The sequence below is a fragment of the Centroberyx gerrardi genome, chromosome 17 (genome assembly GCF_048128805.1).
Source record: "Centroberyx gerrardi isolate f3 chromosome 17, fCenGer3.hap1.cur.20231027, whole genome shotgun sequence".
Classification (NCBI taxonomy): domain Eukaryota; kingdom Metazoa; phylum Chordata; class Actinopteri; order Beryciformes; family Berycidae; genus Centroberyx; species Centroberyx gerrardi.
In genome coordinates, this window is record NC_136013.1 from 6,747,116 (window position 1) to 6,760,138 (window position 13,023).

Sequence of the window (13,023 nt, forward strand, 5' to 3'; positions counted from 1 at the left end):
AAGTGACCTACTGTAGCTATAAAAGATGCGTAGAGCAGTTTCATGAAGCCTGTAATTTTCACCGACGTAAGGGTGTTTGTGCTCTGTATCATGATTTAAAAGGGAAAATTCAACCTTTAACAAAATTCTGGTTATTCATATGATCTTGAATAGGTCAAACATAAACGAGTTTAACCACAACCACAAAATGCTAGAGAAGACTGTGAACTGTAATGACAGAACCTTTAAAACTGAAATATCATTTGGGTGTATAACTTTAAATATTCTAAAACATTCTGTCCTGCTGATATCACAGGTAAAAGATTTCTACTGATTGAACTGTGCAAGGAATACAATTCATAGGAATATCATGGGAATTCTGTTTTGGGTTGTTTTTTCCACTTTAGGTCTTCGCTTTTCCATGTTGCCCTCATGTAAAATCCATCCTGTGAAAAACCTCAGTACACTCTCAACGAAACACTCGTCCTGGCGCCAGCAGTTAGGTCACTTACAGCTCAACCAGCTTTAATCGCATTAATTGTTTTCTCTCCCCCAAAGTCACTAATCGGTCCTGCTGGCCCATGTGAACTAGTCATGCATGCAGGATAGTCAGGCAGAAAAGTACATTGCTCAGTGAGAATTGATTGCACTACCGAGTCCACACTGAGAAGCAGAGCCATTGTGTAATTAATTACAGATCCATTTCACAGATCCAAACCGCAGGCATTCCTGAACTGCAGACAGAATAGGGCTTGAGTCCATGCCATAATCTCATTTGAACTCACCTAGACCCAACATGATTTAGGCCAATGTCTAGTTTCTGTTATGCAATTTTGAAAAGGGATAAAAAACTGTCTATGAACTGTAGCCTGAGGAGAGGCAGCTCTATCCTAATTGACTTTTTGGTATATAGAATGACTTCATATTCATGCAATCCTAATACTCAATTTATTAGGTAAAGCAATATGCAATATAGAGTCAACTAGAATATCTCAGGATGTTGCAAACTGTCTCTGATTGCCATTATTGGCAAGCAGAGAGCAAGCGGGTTATTATTCTACTAGCTTAGATGTTACCAAGCAAGTTATTCTCAATACAATTAAACCTCAAAAGATAAAAACACCAGAGTGGCCAAACATTTATTGGCAGAGCCAGCAGTGCTTCATTTTGCACAGGAGAACATTTCTAATTCGACAGACTCCAGCCTCAAGCTCCTGTACATCCCGAGTGAGAAATTGGAAAGCAGAACTGGCCCACATAGCTGCATTCTGCTACCTCTTATATTTAAAAACAAGTAATTACACAAAGGTATTTTTGGTTGAGAAAATAAAAACTCCCTTTGTGAGCTTACATAAAGTCCAGAATGAGCATGGAAATGGTCTGCTGCTGGATATAGATGTACTGAATCCATAACTGTTTCTCTGGACAAAGCTCTTCTATGCTCTTCTGAGGTATTTCTGAACATGGTGATCATTCAAAATTATAGCTAGACAGCTTAATCATAGAAAAATGCCGAAGGAACAACAAGCTACTCAAGCTCCTGTACATCCCTAGTGAGAAAATGGGAAGCAGACCTGGCCTACATAGCTGCATTCTGCTACCTCTTAATGGAGTCAAATCTGATGAACCTGAAAGGCCAAACTCTTCCAAAATGCTATTAGCACACAGAGCAAATCAGCCTGACCTGGTTGTTGTCGTGCTCCTTTTAAAATCGACTCTTCACTGATGAGTGCCTCCAAATCAAGCAGGTACTCTGTATGCACACACTGGAGATGAACGGATCATGCAAGTCTAGAGAATACAAGCGCCGAAGAAGATCAAACGGACCAAATTTAATGAGCCAAAAAGGTCGGCCTATTTTCTGAAGAAAGGGAGAGGAATTTCATTGTACTTCAAATGTTAAGAAGACAGTGTAAGGCTGGAGAACCAAAGTTAAAGCTAAACGATTTGATAGTGACACACATTTGTACTGTAGAGAGCTTGTATTTCTGCCATTGCGTCAACCAACTACTCCAGGCCCACAACTAGCTACTATCCCATTCACTATTCCAAAATCTCTTCCAGTAACATCTTTAAGACGTTTTGCCTGGTGACCGAACTTAAAACCCCAGCATGCAGCACGGTTGTGCCGACTGAACTTTCAGAGCTGGTGGAGATTTTAAGTCTGAAGAATTGGAAGACGCTTTTCCAGACAGCTGAATCCGACTGCGCCCGTATCGGCCAAAACCTCCAAAAAGGTCAGAAGTGAATCATAAAGTGCCTCTGCACTTAGTAGTTTGTAGCCTCTGAATCTTTCATGAACAGTATGTGCATGTAGCAGTAAATCTGGCCACAGCCATACAGTAGGTACAGTGCAGCCATCTTAAAGCGCATGCTGCCATGGGATAAAGGCACAAATAAACTTTTTCAGTAATATCTGAAGTAAATATGAGTAAATATGAAAAAGCTGCACATAGATGGCACTGTTTTCTCTATGGGTAAATGAGGCTGTGGGATATGCAGGCTGTTTAGAGGCACTGTAGTAAAGCTGGCTCTATGATCTGTTGTGACACACAGGTCAGCTCAAATCAAACTTAAACTCAGACTGTGGGGCCTTTTGGACAGCTGTGTCTGGCTCACCAATTCCTCAGACTGCATCCATTCATTGTTAATGAGGAGCGTTTTAAACTTGTATCCACTGAGGAAAGACAAAACCTTGAAGAGGATGAATGTGCATTAAAAGAACAGGCTCTCTTCCGGGCTGAGAGCCATTCCTGTGTTGTGTGCCTTGTGCCTTAGGTCTGAAAGTGGAACCATTTCCTGGGGTGGCATCCAGCAGTGGAACAGCAGGGATTCAATCCGATGGTATGCTACAGCGCAGCTCAAACTCATTCATATCACCAGTGTGTGTATGGATTAGAGCTGAACAATTGATCGAAAAAAAATCAAAATCGCAACATGAACTTCTGCAATTTCCAAATCGCAGAGGCTGCAAGAGAGAGTTGAGAGTTGTGTCCAAACTGGATTTCTGAATCAATCAAATGAATCAAAACCTTTCATCTTACTCAAACTCAGTAAATCCTGCACACTGACATGTTGGTTTTTTTTTTTTTAACAAAATCAATATCAATATCCTTCAGCCATAGTATGTATTGTCTAATGGTAAACATAACTAAACATGGTGATTCAATATACTGCGATATAATTACTAGTACTGCTAGTGGAAATACTAATACTACTGATAATCAAATCCAGAATCCGGCAATCATGGCTTCCTCTGATAGTGACAGATTGTTGAACCCGAGCCAGACGGGCCACTCAACATTTCATCCGACTGGCCAAACGTGGAATGCGTTATGGCCTAAAATGCGTTTTGTGGATGCCAGAGCTGAATCACTGCCCGCTCTCTCAGTAATTTTACATTAAGTAACAGTCTCTGCAGACAGGAACAGACCGGACAGCAGCCAATAAACCGAGAAGATCCCCCGACGACAGGCAAAATGCCACGCTGTCAATCATGTGTCATCCCTGCAGTAAACATCTGTCACTGTGGGATGTGGCAGACTGATCCACGGGACGATCCATTGTCCTGTTGACATCGGCCTTCAGAGGTCAGGGGATTTTTTTTTAATTCTTGCTTACTAGTGTGGTTTTATCGGATGTACATACAGTACATATTGGTGGTGTGCCATTGTGGATTTTCAGGCTAACCAATGCTCAGAATGAGAAGCCCCCAAGTACTCGTCAGATTTGCATATGGCTTGTTTCTTCTCCTGACTGTGGCTGTTGTCATCAGTCAACCTACCTGGTAGAATTGCTGCTTTAAAACTGTTTTAATGCGATTGTACAAGACTGTATTTCAACTTAAGCCTGGTTTGGTTTCAATATGACTATGAGTTCATACATTTTTAGCATGGGTGTCAACAGAGGAAACAGAAAGCTCAACACTGACATTGTTCTACCCACTTTGCTCCAGACAACCAGGTTAGAAACCCCCCCAAAATCATAGATATGTTACCAGTGGGGTAGCTATAACAAGCTTAGCAATTTAATGAACCTGTGTCCCAGGCTGGAAATGTTTAGAAAGTCCTGTACTGGAATAAATTCATATAAAAAGGTGAAATATAACATTGCTGTAATGAATTCTGACCCAGACAACAGCAGCTTTACCAGCTTAGACTGTGAGATTTAACACAGAACTAATAAACAAACCTACCAATGATTAAAACTACTATAAATTCAAATCATTTCAGTTTTCAGCCACTGTGGAACCAAAGCAAGTTTAAAATCCTCCTTGGAGCAATAGAGAAGAAATCTTCTGGCAGTCAGCACCATCAAAGAAATTCGACACACTATTCATCACATAGATAACAAAGTAAGCGTACTAAATTGTATGAGACGGCTTATGACGAGCCAGCATTTAGTGTCAACTGACTGTAAAAAAAAAATAAAATAAAATTTAAATAATGGCCTACCTTGTGGGTATAAGGTGCGTCTCCGAGGTTGATCCCATCTTTTGCAAGTTTATCCCTAATCAATATCTTCAGCTTCAGTTTGGGATACGTCACAAAGTCGTTGCAGTCGGTGAACCTAAGGTTGTGGTTTCCAGGACAGGAGGCCTGGTGTGTTCCTCCTGAGTACGACCTCGGCTTCCTGGAGCCATTTTCTCTCTCTGAGCGTTGAGTGTGGAGGCAAGAAGAAGAAGAAGAAGAAGAAGAAGAAGAAGAAGCATCCAGGGGCTCCAAGGTGAAATAATACCCAGGTGCTTTACTTCTGTCCTCCTCTTTCAGCTTGTGCACCGCTGAGAGCAGCCTGTGTCTGTGGTACTGCACCCGGACCCCTATGGCGTCGAGGTCCGGCTCCCCGATTTGTTTGCAAACCTCCAGATCGTCGTACCCGTTGTCCACAAACGCCTCCACATACTGAGCCAGGTTGAGCTTTGACAGCCAGTCGAACACCAGGTTTGGCCCTTGGCTCATCTTGAGACGGGGTGTGAGGAGGCTTACCTTAAATACACATCATCATCATCATCATCATCATCATCATCTCCATTCACATTACTGAAGGCTGTCCCGAGGCAATCCAGCGCCCTGCTCCATCTCCCGTCCCACTCTACTTGTGGTAATTCAAGTCTCCAAAATAGAAACATCTATTGGTTGTAGGCAGAGCATTCGAAAACACAGTTGATACTCATTTGGGGACAGCAGGGATGGGCCAATTTTAGATGTTCCTTTAGTTGTAGAAGTCCTTTAACTGGACAGCTTGGGTTCAAGCCCCATGGTGCCCTTGAGCAAGACACTGACTCCCCTACAGGCTCCGGAGACTCTGCAGTGCAGCTGAACCTGACCTTTGACCTCTCTGGACCCTGCAAGCGAAGAGAATTTCCCTATGGAGATCAATAAGCTATCACATTATCAGCACATTATTGTTTGTAATGCTTCCCAGGGTTTTAGCATCAATTAAATGAAAAACAGTGGATCATTTCACTACAAACTTCTCAGTCAAAACAGTCCAACAGACGAATTATCTCCTTCAAATTGTGTTCAGCTATCAAGTTATGTGCAAGTCAGGTGGCTCTGGTGGGCTTCAGTGACGCGAATAAACCGGATTTTTAGAAATAAAAAGTACTTTTCTTCGTCTCACACGTCAACGGAGTCGTTTCTCGTGCAAAATGAGAAAACATGTAAAGAGTTATTCTGTGTCAAAGCTGAGAAAAATAAATACCCGGTCGGTCTCCCGCAGTTGGCGTCCTCAGGCTGAATCCATCCCTTTTGTTTCATTCATCGCAGCGGCTGCAGAGCAAGACGTCCAGGTCGATCAAACGTTCATCCGTAGCAAAAATGAAAGATTGCCGGACTAGGCGTGAGACTGAGTATAATGAGAAAAGGTCCCGAAAAAATAAACAAAATACTTTCTCTACCTGTTCGGAGTGCACTTGTTGTGTCTTACTTTGCCTGCCTAGCACCGTGTTTAACTTTATTGGCTCTCTGCTCCATCCGCCAGGCAGTCGGTGTGATGCTCGAGCCGCGAGCTGCAGCCACAAAGCTCGGGCTAGTTTCCCCAGTGGTCGATGGGATTTCTGTGAACACCGGCGCCCCCTGCAGGTGCTGATGGGGCAAGGACGCCTCATGAAAAACATTTTTTTTTTTAAATAAAATAAAATATTAAAAAATTAAAAAATCAAAAATAAAATACATTAAAATAAATAGTATTCAATTAAATTAAATTAAATTATTATTGTTTGTATAGGACCCTTTTTAAAAAGAGTTTAGAAAGTGCTTTTAACAATAAAAAAAAACTCAAAAAAAGAAGTAAAAACAAGAAAGCACCACAAAAACTTTTACCAATACACAGGAGTTGATAATCCAGGGCGAGTATTCATACAGAAGCCCAGTTCAGATGTCAAAAGAATGATGTACTAACCTATCCAGTATAGGGGGTAAAAAAATATATATATAGAACAGTAAAAGCAACAGGATAATAGAAATCACAGGAGAGCAAGTCTATAAAAATGAGTTTTAAGAAGTGATTTAAAAGATTATATATTTCTACAGGAAGGTCCTTCCAAAGCCTAATGGCAAAAGCCTGGCTTCACGTGAAAACACTGAACACAAAAATTAGACAAGGAAATATCTTTCTATGTTGTTTGGATACAACTTCTTCACCCTAAAGATAAAATAAAGATAATTCTGTCTAAATGTTTACAAAATAATTCTGTGGTACAAAATGGGGACTCTGTTTGGTAGGGTAGCCGATCTGACCTCTGACCTCCCTGTGGAGGGGGGCAAGACAAAAGATAATTTCTTTATGGGAACCAGTATGATAAAAATAATATTATAAAAACTGACACAGAAAACACAAGACAAAACTCATTATGATTTGTTTTACATTTATTTTCCATTGCACAATAATATCTATATATACTGTATCTACATAATGTCTAAATTGTTTGTGGCAGCAGATTAAGTCAGACATCCATGTGAAATTTATTTTAATAAAACTGTACAAAAATCATCTACTATGAGAAAATACTGCAACTCCACAGATATTCATCCCAGAAGACAGATAGATGGAAGTATGGCGACTGAGAAACCCTCGAGCTCTCCTGCACAGAACTGCACGCCTGTACGCTTCGATTCCGAGTGCAGGGTGAGCAAGAGTTTTCATGAAGCAAACAGTAACAGAAAAGTATATATCCAATAAAATAAATATAATCTCTCACACTTGTACAATTGGCATGATCAAATGAAAATGGGAGAAGTGTGTGATGTGTGATGAGAACTTCGGTTTTGTTCAACTTGGTGGTAAATACAAATGCCAGAACAGACAATTTCTAAGAGGGATAATACATGGTTGTTTCAAGTTTGTAAACACTTAATATCATGCATCCTTCAATGTGCAATAGGAGACCATTTAGGACATATATGTTGCGAACTGAAGCGCTTCTAGTCGAGGCCACACTGTAGAAAGACTCAGCGGCCCACCAAGAGGAGATCTCCCTCCTGCAGTAGCAAAGCTTGAATCCAAGATGAGCATGTTCAATATAATACCAAATGTTTATTTTCATGTTTGGATAATGGATAATTATGCACAACCATTGTTTGGACATTAATGTGAGTTATTCTATCCCAAAATTACATTAAAGGTATTCATTTTTAATAGATTACTGAAATTAAAAGTATATTTATATATATATATCTGTTCTCAAATATATAAATATATTATAATATCATTAACATGACATTGAAAACAAATCTGAGAGCGAAGCAATCAGCATAACTGGCAAATGACATAGATAAGCATAAGTTCTGTCATGTTTTGGTCCTTTCAAAAACAAGAAAAACGGGACAGAAAAAAAAATACATTAAAAAATCATACTGGCAAAATTATTCTAAGTACAAAAAATAGTGCAAAACCCACAAAATCGCTCTTTCAAATGGGTTTATCTCAGTAGTATACAGTAGAGTAAGAGTGAGGTTAAATTCTGCCATCTAAAAACAAAGGGTTTTATTCCAAAAAGCTACATATCCATCTTGGATAAAACATTTCATCATATCTATAACTCAGTATCTCCAAAGTCTAGATGATTCAATCCTCTAAAATGTGGCCGTTTTTTATAAGAAAAGGTCTCAAACGTCTAACAGGATCACTATTGAGTTTTACTTCATGCCGGCAATCATTTTCCAGAAGTCGATGTTACATTCTTTTGCATGGTGGATATCTCAGTTTGGAATGAAACTCTTCAAATTCACTTTTCCTCTCTTCTGAACACATGTACAGCAGTATGGGACGGTACTGAGGGTGACGAGTCCACAAGAAGAAGCTAAAGCCAATCTATTTTTTTCCCCCCCTACACACACACAGACACACAGACACACACACACACACACACACACACACACACACACACACACACACACACACACACACACACACACACACAGTAGACTTCTGGACTTAAAGAGTGTTATCAAAGAAATCCAGACTGACACTTGCCATTTGAGGAAAATCAAGACAACTCTGTGAAATTAAGCAACTCTTTGGTGTCAGAAAAGAACATGGCCGCTAACGTTATGTCACGTCGCCTGAACCTGCACTATCAGATTTGTGTCCAGCTGTCCCGTTATTTACAACATTTGGCAGCAATCTGGAGTGACACAAAGTCTTGTCTCTCTTTTCAAAATAAAAGACCAACAGATAATGCTCCTACATTGACACAAATAGCAGCATATCCTTGCACCTCATAAAAAAAATCTAATTACAATAGAATTCTAGTTAATCACATTGAAAAACACTGTCAAGCAAAAACAAAAATCTCAAAAGACCTATTGTAATACACTGTATCTATGTAGTATTATAAATATTGGCGCCCATACACATATTCCTGAATATATGTATGTTCACAAACACACAGATATACACATAGGTAGAGGTTAGCATATATGCGTCATGAGAGGCAAAGGCAGAAGAGAATTGTTTTTAAGTGAATGGTTCAGAGAGAGATGACCAATGGCATTGTACTGAACACTTTGTGGCGCTTGGTCATTTCTACTGGCAGCTACGAATACAAAGACAGCATTACCATTTCCGTTGTGCTGTAAGAGACACATGCTTTTTTTCCCTACACATTGAAAAACAAGGCAAACTTCAACTTAAAACTTCAGCTATGAAAGAATGTCAAAAATAACAACAACATGAATAATCGTCTACAGATAGAATCTTTATCACAAAGAAATGAAAATTGTAACCAAAATATACATTTATGCAATCTAATCATGTTAAGGATAAACTTTCTCTTGAACACATCATCCTTCACACACGTGACGCAGCTGCAGCCCCTTCAAAGCTACAAGAATAAAAGACCTTCAGGGGTTTCCCGGCTTTCCAGTGTATCGACTCTTCATTTGTCTGATAGGTCAATGTAAACTCTTTCAACAAGGGGTAAACATTTCCAGCACACTGTTGTGCATTTAGTTGACAGAGAAAAAAAAATAAAAAATTTTAATGCCCAGCACACGAACTTAATTTACTTACTTTCTACTGTATTGTTCCAATAAATAGGCTAATTTAAAATAAAACAAAAGTGACTCTCAGAAAACGCGCCATCGGTTTGTCCCACCTAAAACAACTTCACTTGTAAATTTGTAAAAAAGAATGGTGTGTGATTAACTAGTGAACTACCAGCCCTTATTCGGTGAGAGGCGATAAATTCATCATCTCTCTGTCCATATTCCTACTTCTCTAAGTGCTTGAAAGGTCCTTCTAAAAAATAAAATAATATTAATAATAATAAACTGACATAAAAGACGGACGGAGGACAGAGGTCGAATCCTCAAAATAATTTAGAAAGCAAAAAGACGTCAAGTCCTTCATTCACCCAATCATTGCTATAGATACTTAAACCTTACTGACTTGACTAGATTTGAAGAGGGAGGGGTTTCATCAGACTTTTCTCCTCGTTTAAGTCCACTGTGTTTGGTAGACACCATAAAGGGCAGAGAAAGAAAAGAGAACAATTGCAATCAGGCCACCACAAGTAGAATTGTCTTTCCTCTTTCAGAACAAAACAGCAGTGTGTGTAGATATATATATATATATATTTATGAGATATATATGAGTGCGTGACTGATGGATATGAAAGCTCCCCTCTCTTCTGGTCGTTGAGAGTGATGGAAAATGAACATTGCCCCTCTCAGATGAAATGGAAAGAGATATTCAGAAGAGCTTCTCTTTTTCCATTTCTTTCCATCCTCGTTACGTCGGGTCCGCAGTGGTCCTCCGGTGACTGAGGTAATGCAGAGTGTGTGATATTGTGCTGAGAAAATAAAAAGCATCAGTCTGTTGAGCAGAACCCCCGTGGAGAGAAATGGAGAAGAGAAGGAGAGGGACCTGCAGCTCCTCAGAGAAAGTGGTGCGCATGATTACAGAGTCCGACACGCTCCACAAGCTGCCATCAGAGCTGGTACCACTTCTTGTCTTTGTACTTCAGCATCATCTGGGGGCAAAGAGAGGATAAAAGGAGAGTGGGTATGAGAAATAAGGACCAAAGTGAGAAAAGTGTTTCAGGTACTCAACACGGACGCCGGGGGCCGGAGCTTACATCATGAGCGTGTTTGGAGAAGGAGTCTGCGCTGGCCATCATGGCTGCCGTTCTCTCCTCCAGCTCGCCCAGTTTCTGCCCTCTCTCGTCCAGGGCTATCCGGGCGCGGGCCAGCTCGCCCACCACCCCCGAGGCCGCCCCCTTCATGCCCTCCATGCCCCCCGGGCCGGGGATGTGCTGGGCCAGGCTGCGGGAGGCCTTACCTGCAGCCGTCTCACCAACTGCCAGAGACAGAGAGAATCCAAGGCGAGGGGTTAACAAATCCTGTCATGTCATATTAAAAATAAAATACGCAGTGATAGGATGCCCTAGTAGTTAAAGAAAACTGTCCTGTAACTGAAAGGTCGCACTTAGCATCCCTACAACAGCCAATATATGACAAAGTGTGCTTGAGCAAGACACTGAATTGTCTAAAATTAATCAGAATCAGTATTATTGGGCAAATAATAAGTTTTCACATACAAGGAAATTGACTTGTTGCTCACGTAGGTCACATTTAACACAACACAAAATAATTAAAGTAGTATATAAAAAAAATAAAAATACTAATTTAGGAAACAGGTATCTTTTAGAATAAGTATATAGAAAAAGTAGCATTTAACTATAAGTAGTAAATAAAAAATTACAGATAGAAATTTAGGAAATAGGTCTCTTCTCAATATATTATACACATGGTTCTCTGTTGGAGCCTGACTGATGGCACTGATAGGAAGCTGTGGAGGTCAGTGATAGAAAAAAAAAGGAAATATACACAGTATGTAAATGTAAATGTAAGAGGCTGAAGGTAACATGATGTAACACTGCAGGAGGTCATGCACTCACAGAGATCCTCCCTGTCCAGAGACTGAGCTCCTCCTCCGAAAAGGCCTTTGAAGAAACCTCTGTTCGGAGCCTCTGGTGTCTCCACCGGGGTAAACAACTCACTAAGCATCTCCTGCAGAAGACACAGATGTCAACAAATGACAATTTTAATGTACGTTCTCCCTGTTGACACACACACACACACACTCTGACTTGCAGTTGTAAAGCATTATTCATATCATTTAACTTGTTTTATACCTTGTCTTTTAAGGTGCTGATATATGCTATTAGATACAGGAACGCATTTTTTTTATGTTTGCAATGAACATAATTATTTGCACATATTATCATTTTTGGCATCCTTTTGAATGACCTCTGGGGGAAAAAATGTACTGGATTGCAACAGTAAGTCTTTCTCAATATGCGTTCTTGTGCTCTCCATGAAACATCTGACATAATATCTAAAGCACGGAAGACAGATAAAGCCAACCGAGGATGCATCAGATAGTTACTTGGCCGACGAGAATGAATGGAAAGCCCCAAGATTCACTGCAAGAACGACGCATCATGGTCACACAACACTATAGTCTACAGTACAAGTAGTGAGGCACACAGTCCAACTCAAACTGTGAAGATGCTTCTCTGTGCTCACGTCGTTGAGAAGTTTGTTCTCTCCAAGACAACTTGGGAGGAACGTTCTCCACAAGGCATTTTTGGATTTGATAGTCACCTAGTGTGAGATGTGCTAACCCTCATGTATTTAAACTTGTCAAAGTCTGACTGATGGACCGGTTAAGAGCGTCGGACCTGCAGGTTGTCGCAGGTCTCCTGGCTGTAGGTGATCCTCTGGATCTCGGTGGGGGAGGTGAGGTACAGAGCCTGGCCCAGGTTGGAGAAGCAGAACGTCCTCGCTATCCGCATGTCAGTCAGCGGCAGGTAGTTCACATCCAGCAGAGGCCGTAGACTGGGCAAACTGTGGCCACAAAAACAAGACAGACAGTATAAGGGCGCTACATAGCTGACCGTTTAGTGATATGCTCCGATATAGGTTTTTGAGGGCCAATACCCATACCAATATTTTTGTATTATAACTGCCAATGGCTAATATTTTGCATTTTTTCAATTTTCATGCCAAAAATACAAGTATTCAGTGTTTGTCCCAGAATTTTATTTTTGCCAGGGTGGAAAAGCCTCTGAAACAGCACTTAGACCATCATGGGACACTAAAACTCTCCACTGAAACCCAGGATAATCAAATTCATTAAGGTGGGTTAGCAGCTCTTTATGGGATCATATCAGTGGTGGATGATTGGCCGATATTCAATTTCCATAGCAGCAGCTAAACTTTATTCTTGTCTTCTATAACCAATCTCTGTAAAGCACTTTGGTATAAAACTGTTTTGTTTTTTAAAGTGCTATATAAATAAACTTGAACTTAATTAAAGGACAATTTTGGCCCGATATATTCGAAATTCCAGTTGAAATCTCGGTCAAACCCTAGATATTATTATTAAGGTATACAATGGCATTAACAAAAACTTTATATACTGATATGGTAAATTATGGAGCAAGTGCTGAAATAGCCTCACATATTCTCTGCAGATTACAGTGATAAAGAATGTCAAAGGGACCTGGAGCAGTTATTTTAAATCTACACTCCTATT

The 13,023-nt window shown here is 40.3% G+C and overlaps 2 protein-coding genes across 6 annotated transcripts in view; both read right to left on the bottom strand.

Moving 5' to 3' along the window:
• The window catches only part of sash1b (SAM and SH3 domain containing 1b), a 58,407-nt gene extending 53,470 nt beyond the window's left edge, over window positions 1-4,937 (bottom strand). Inside the window, exon 1 of the mRNA XM_071896258.2 lies at window positions 4,434-4,937. Within this exon, the coding sequence (XP_071752359.2) occupies window positions 4,434-4,937 (504 nt within the window). The remainder of the gene's footprint in view (window positions 1-4,433) is intronic.
• Window positions 4,938-6,830: 1,893 nt separating this feature from the next.
• The window catches only part of stxbp5b (syntaxin binding protein 5b (tomosyn)), a 30,847-nt gene continuing 24,654 nt past the window's right edge, over window positions 6,831-13,023 (bottom strand). For 4 of the 5 annotated variants that reach the window (XM_078289341.1, XM_078289343.1, XM_078289342.1 and 1 more), the window contains 4 exons: window positions 12,167-12,332; window positions 11,381-11,492; window positions 10,559-10,779; window positions 6,831-10,453 (listed from right to left, as the gene is read on the bottom strand). In XM_078289341.1, the coding sequence (XP_078145467.1) occupies window positions 10,412-10,453; window positions 10,559-10,779; window positions 11,381-11,492; window positions 12,167-12,332 (541 nt within the window). In that variant the 3' untranslated portion in view covers window positions 6,831-10,411. The remainder of the gene's footprint in view (window positions 10,454-10,558; window positions 10,780-11,380; window positions 11,493-12,166; window positions 12,333-13,023) is intronic. The other variant, XR_013507279.1, reaches the window with a different exon arrangement.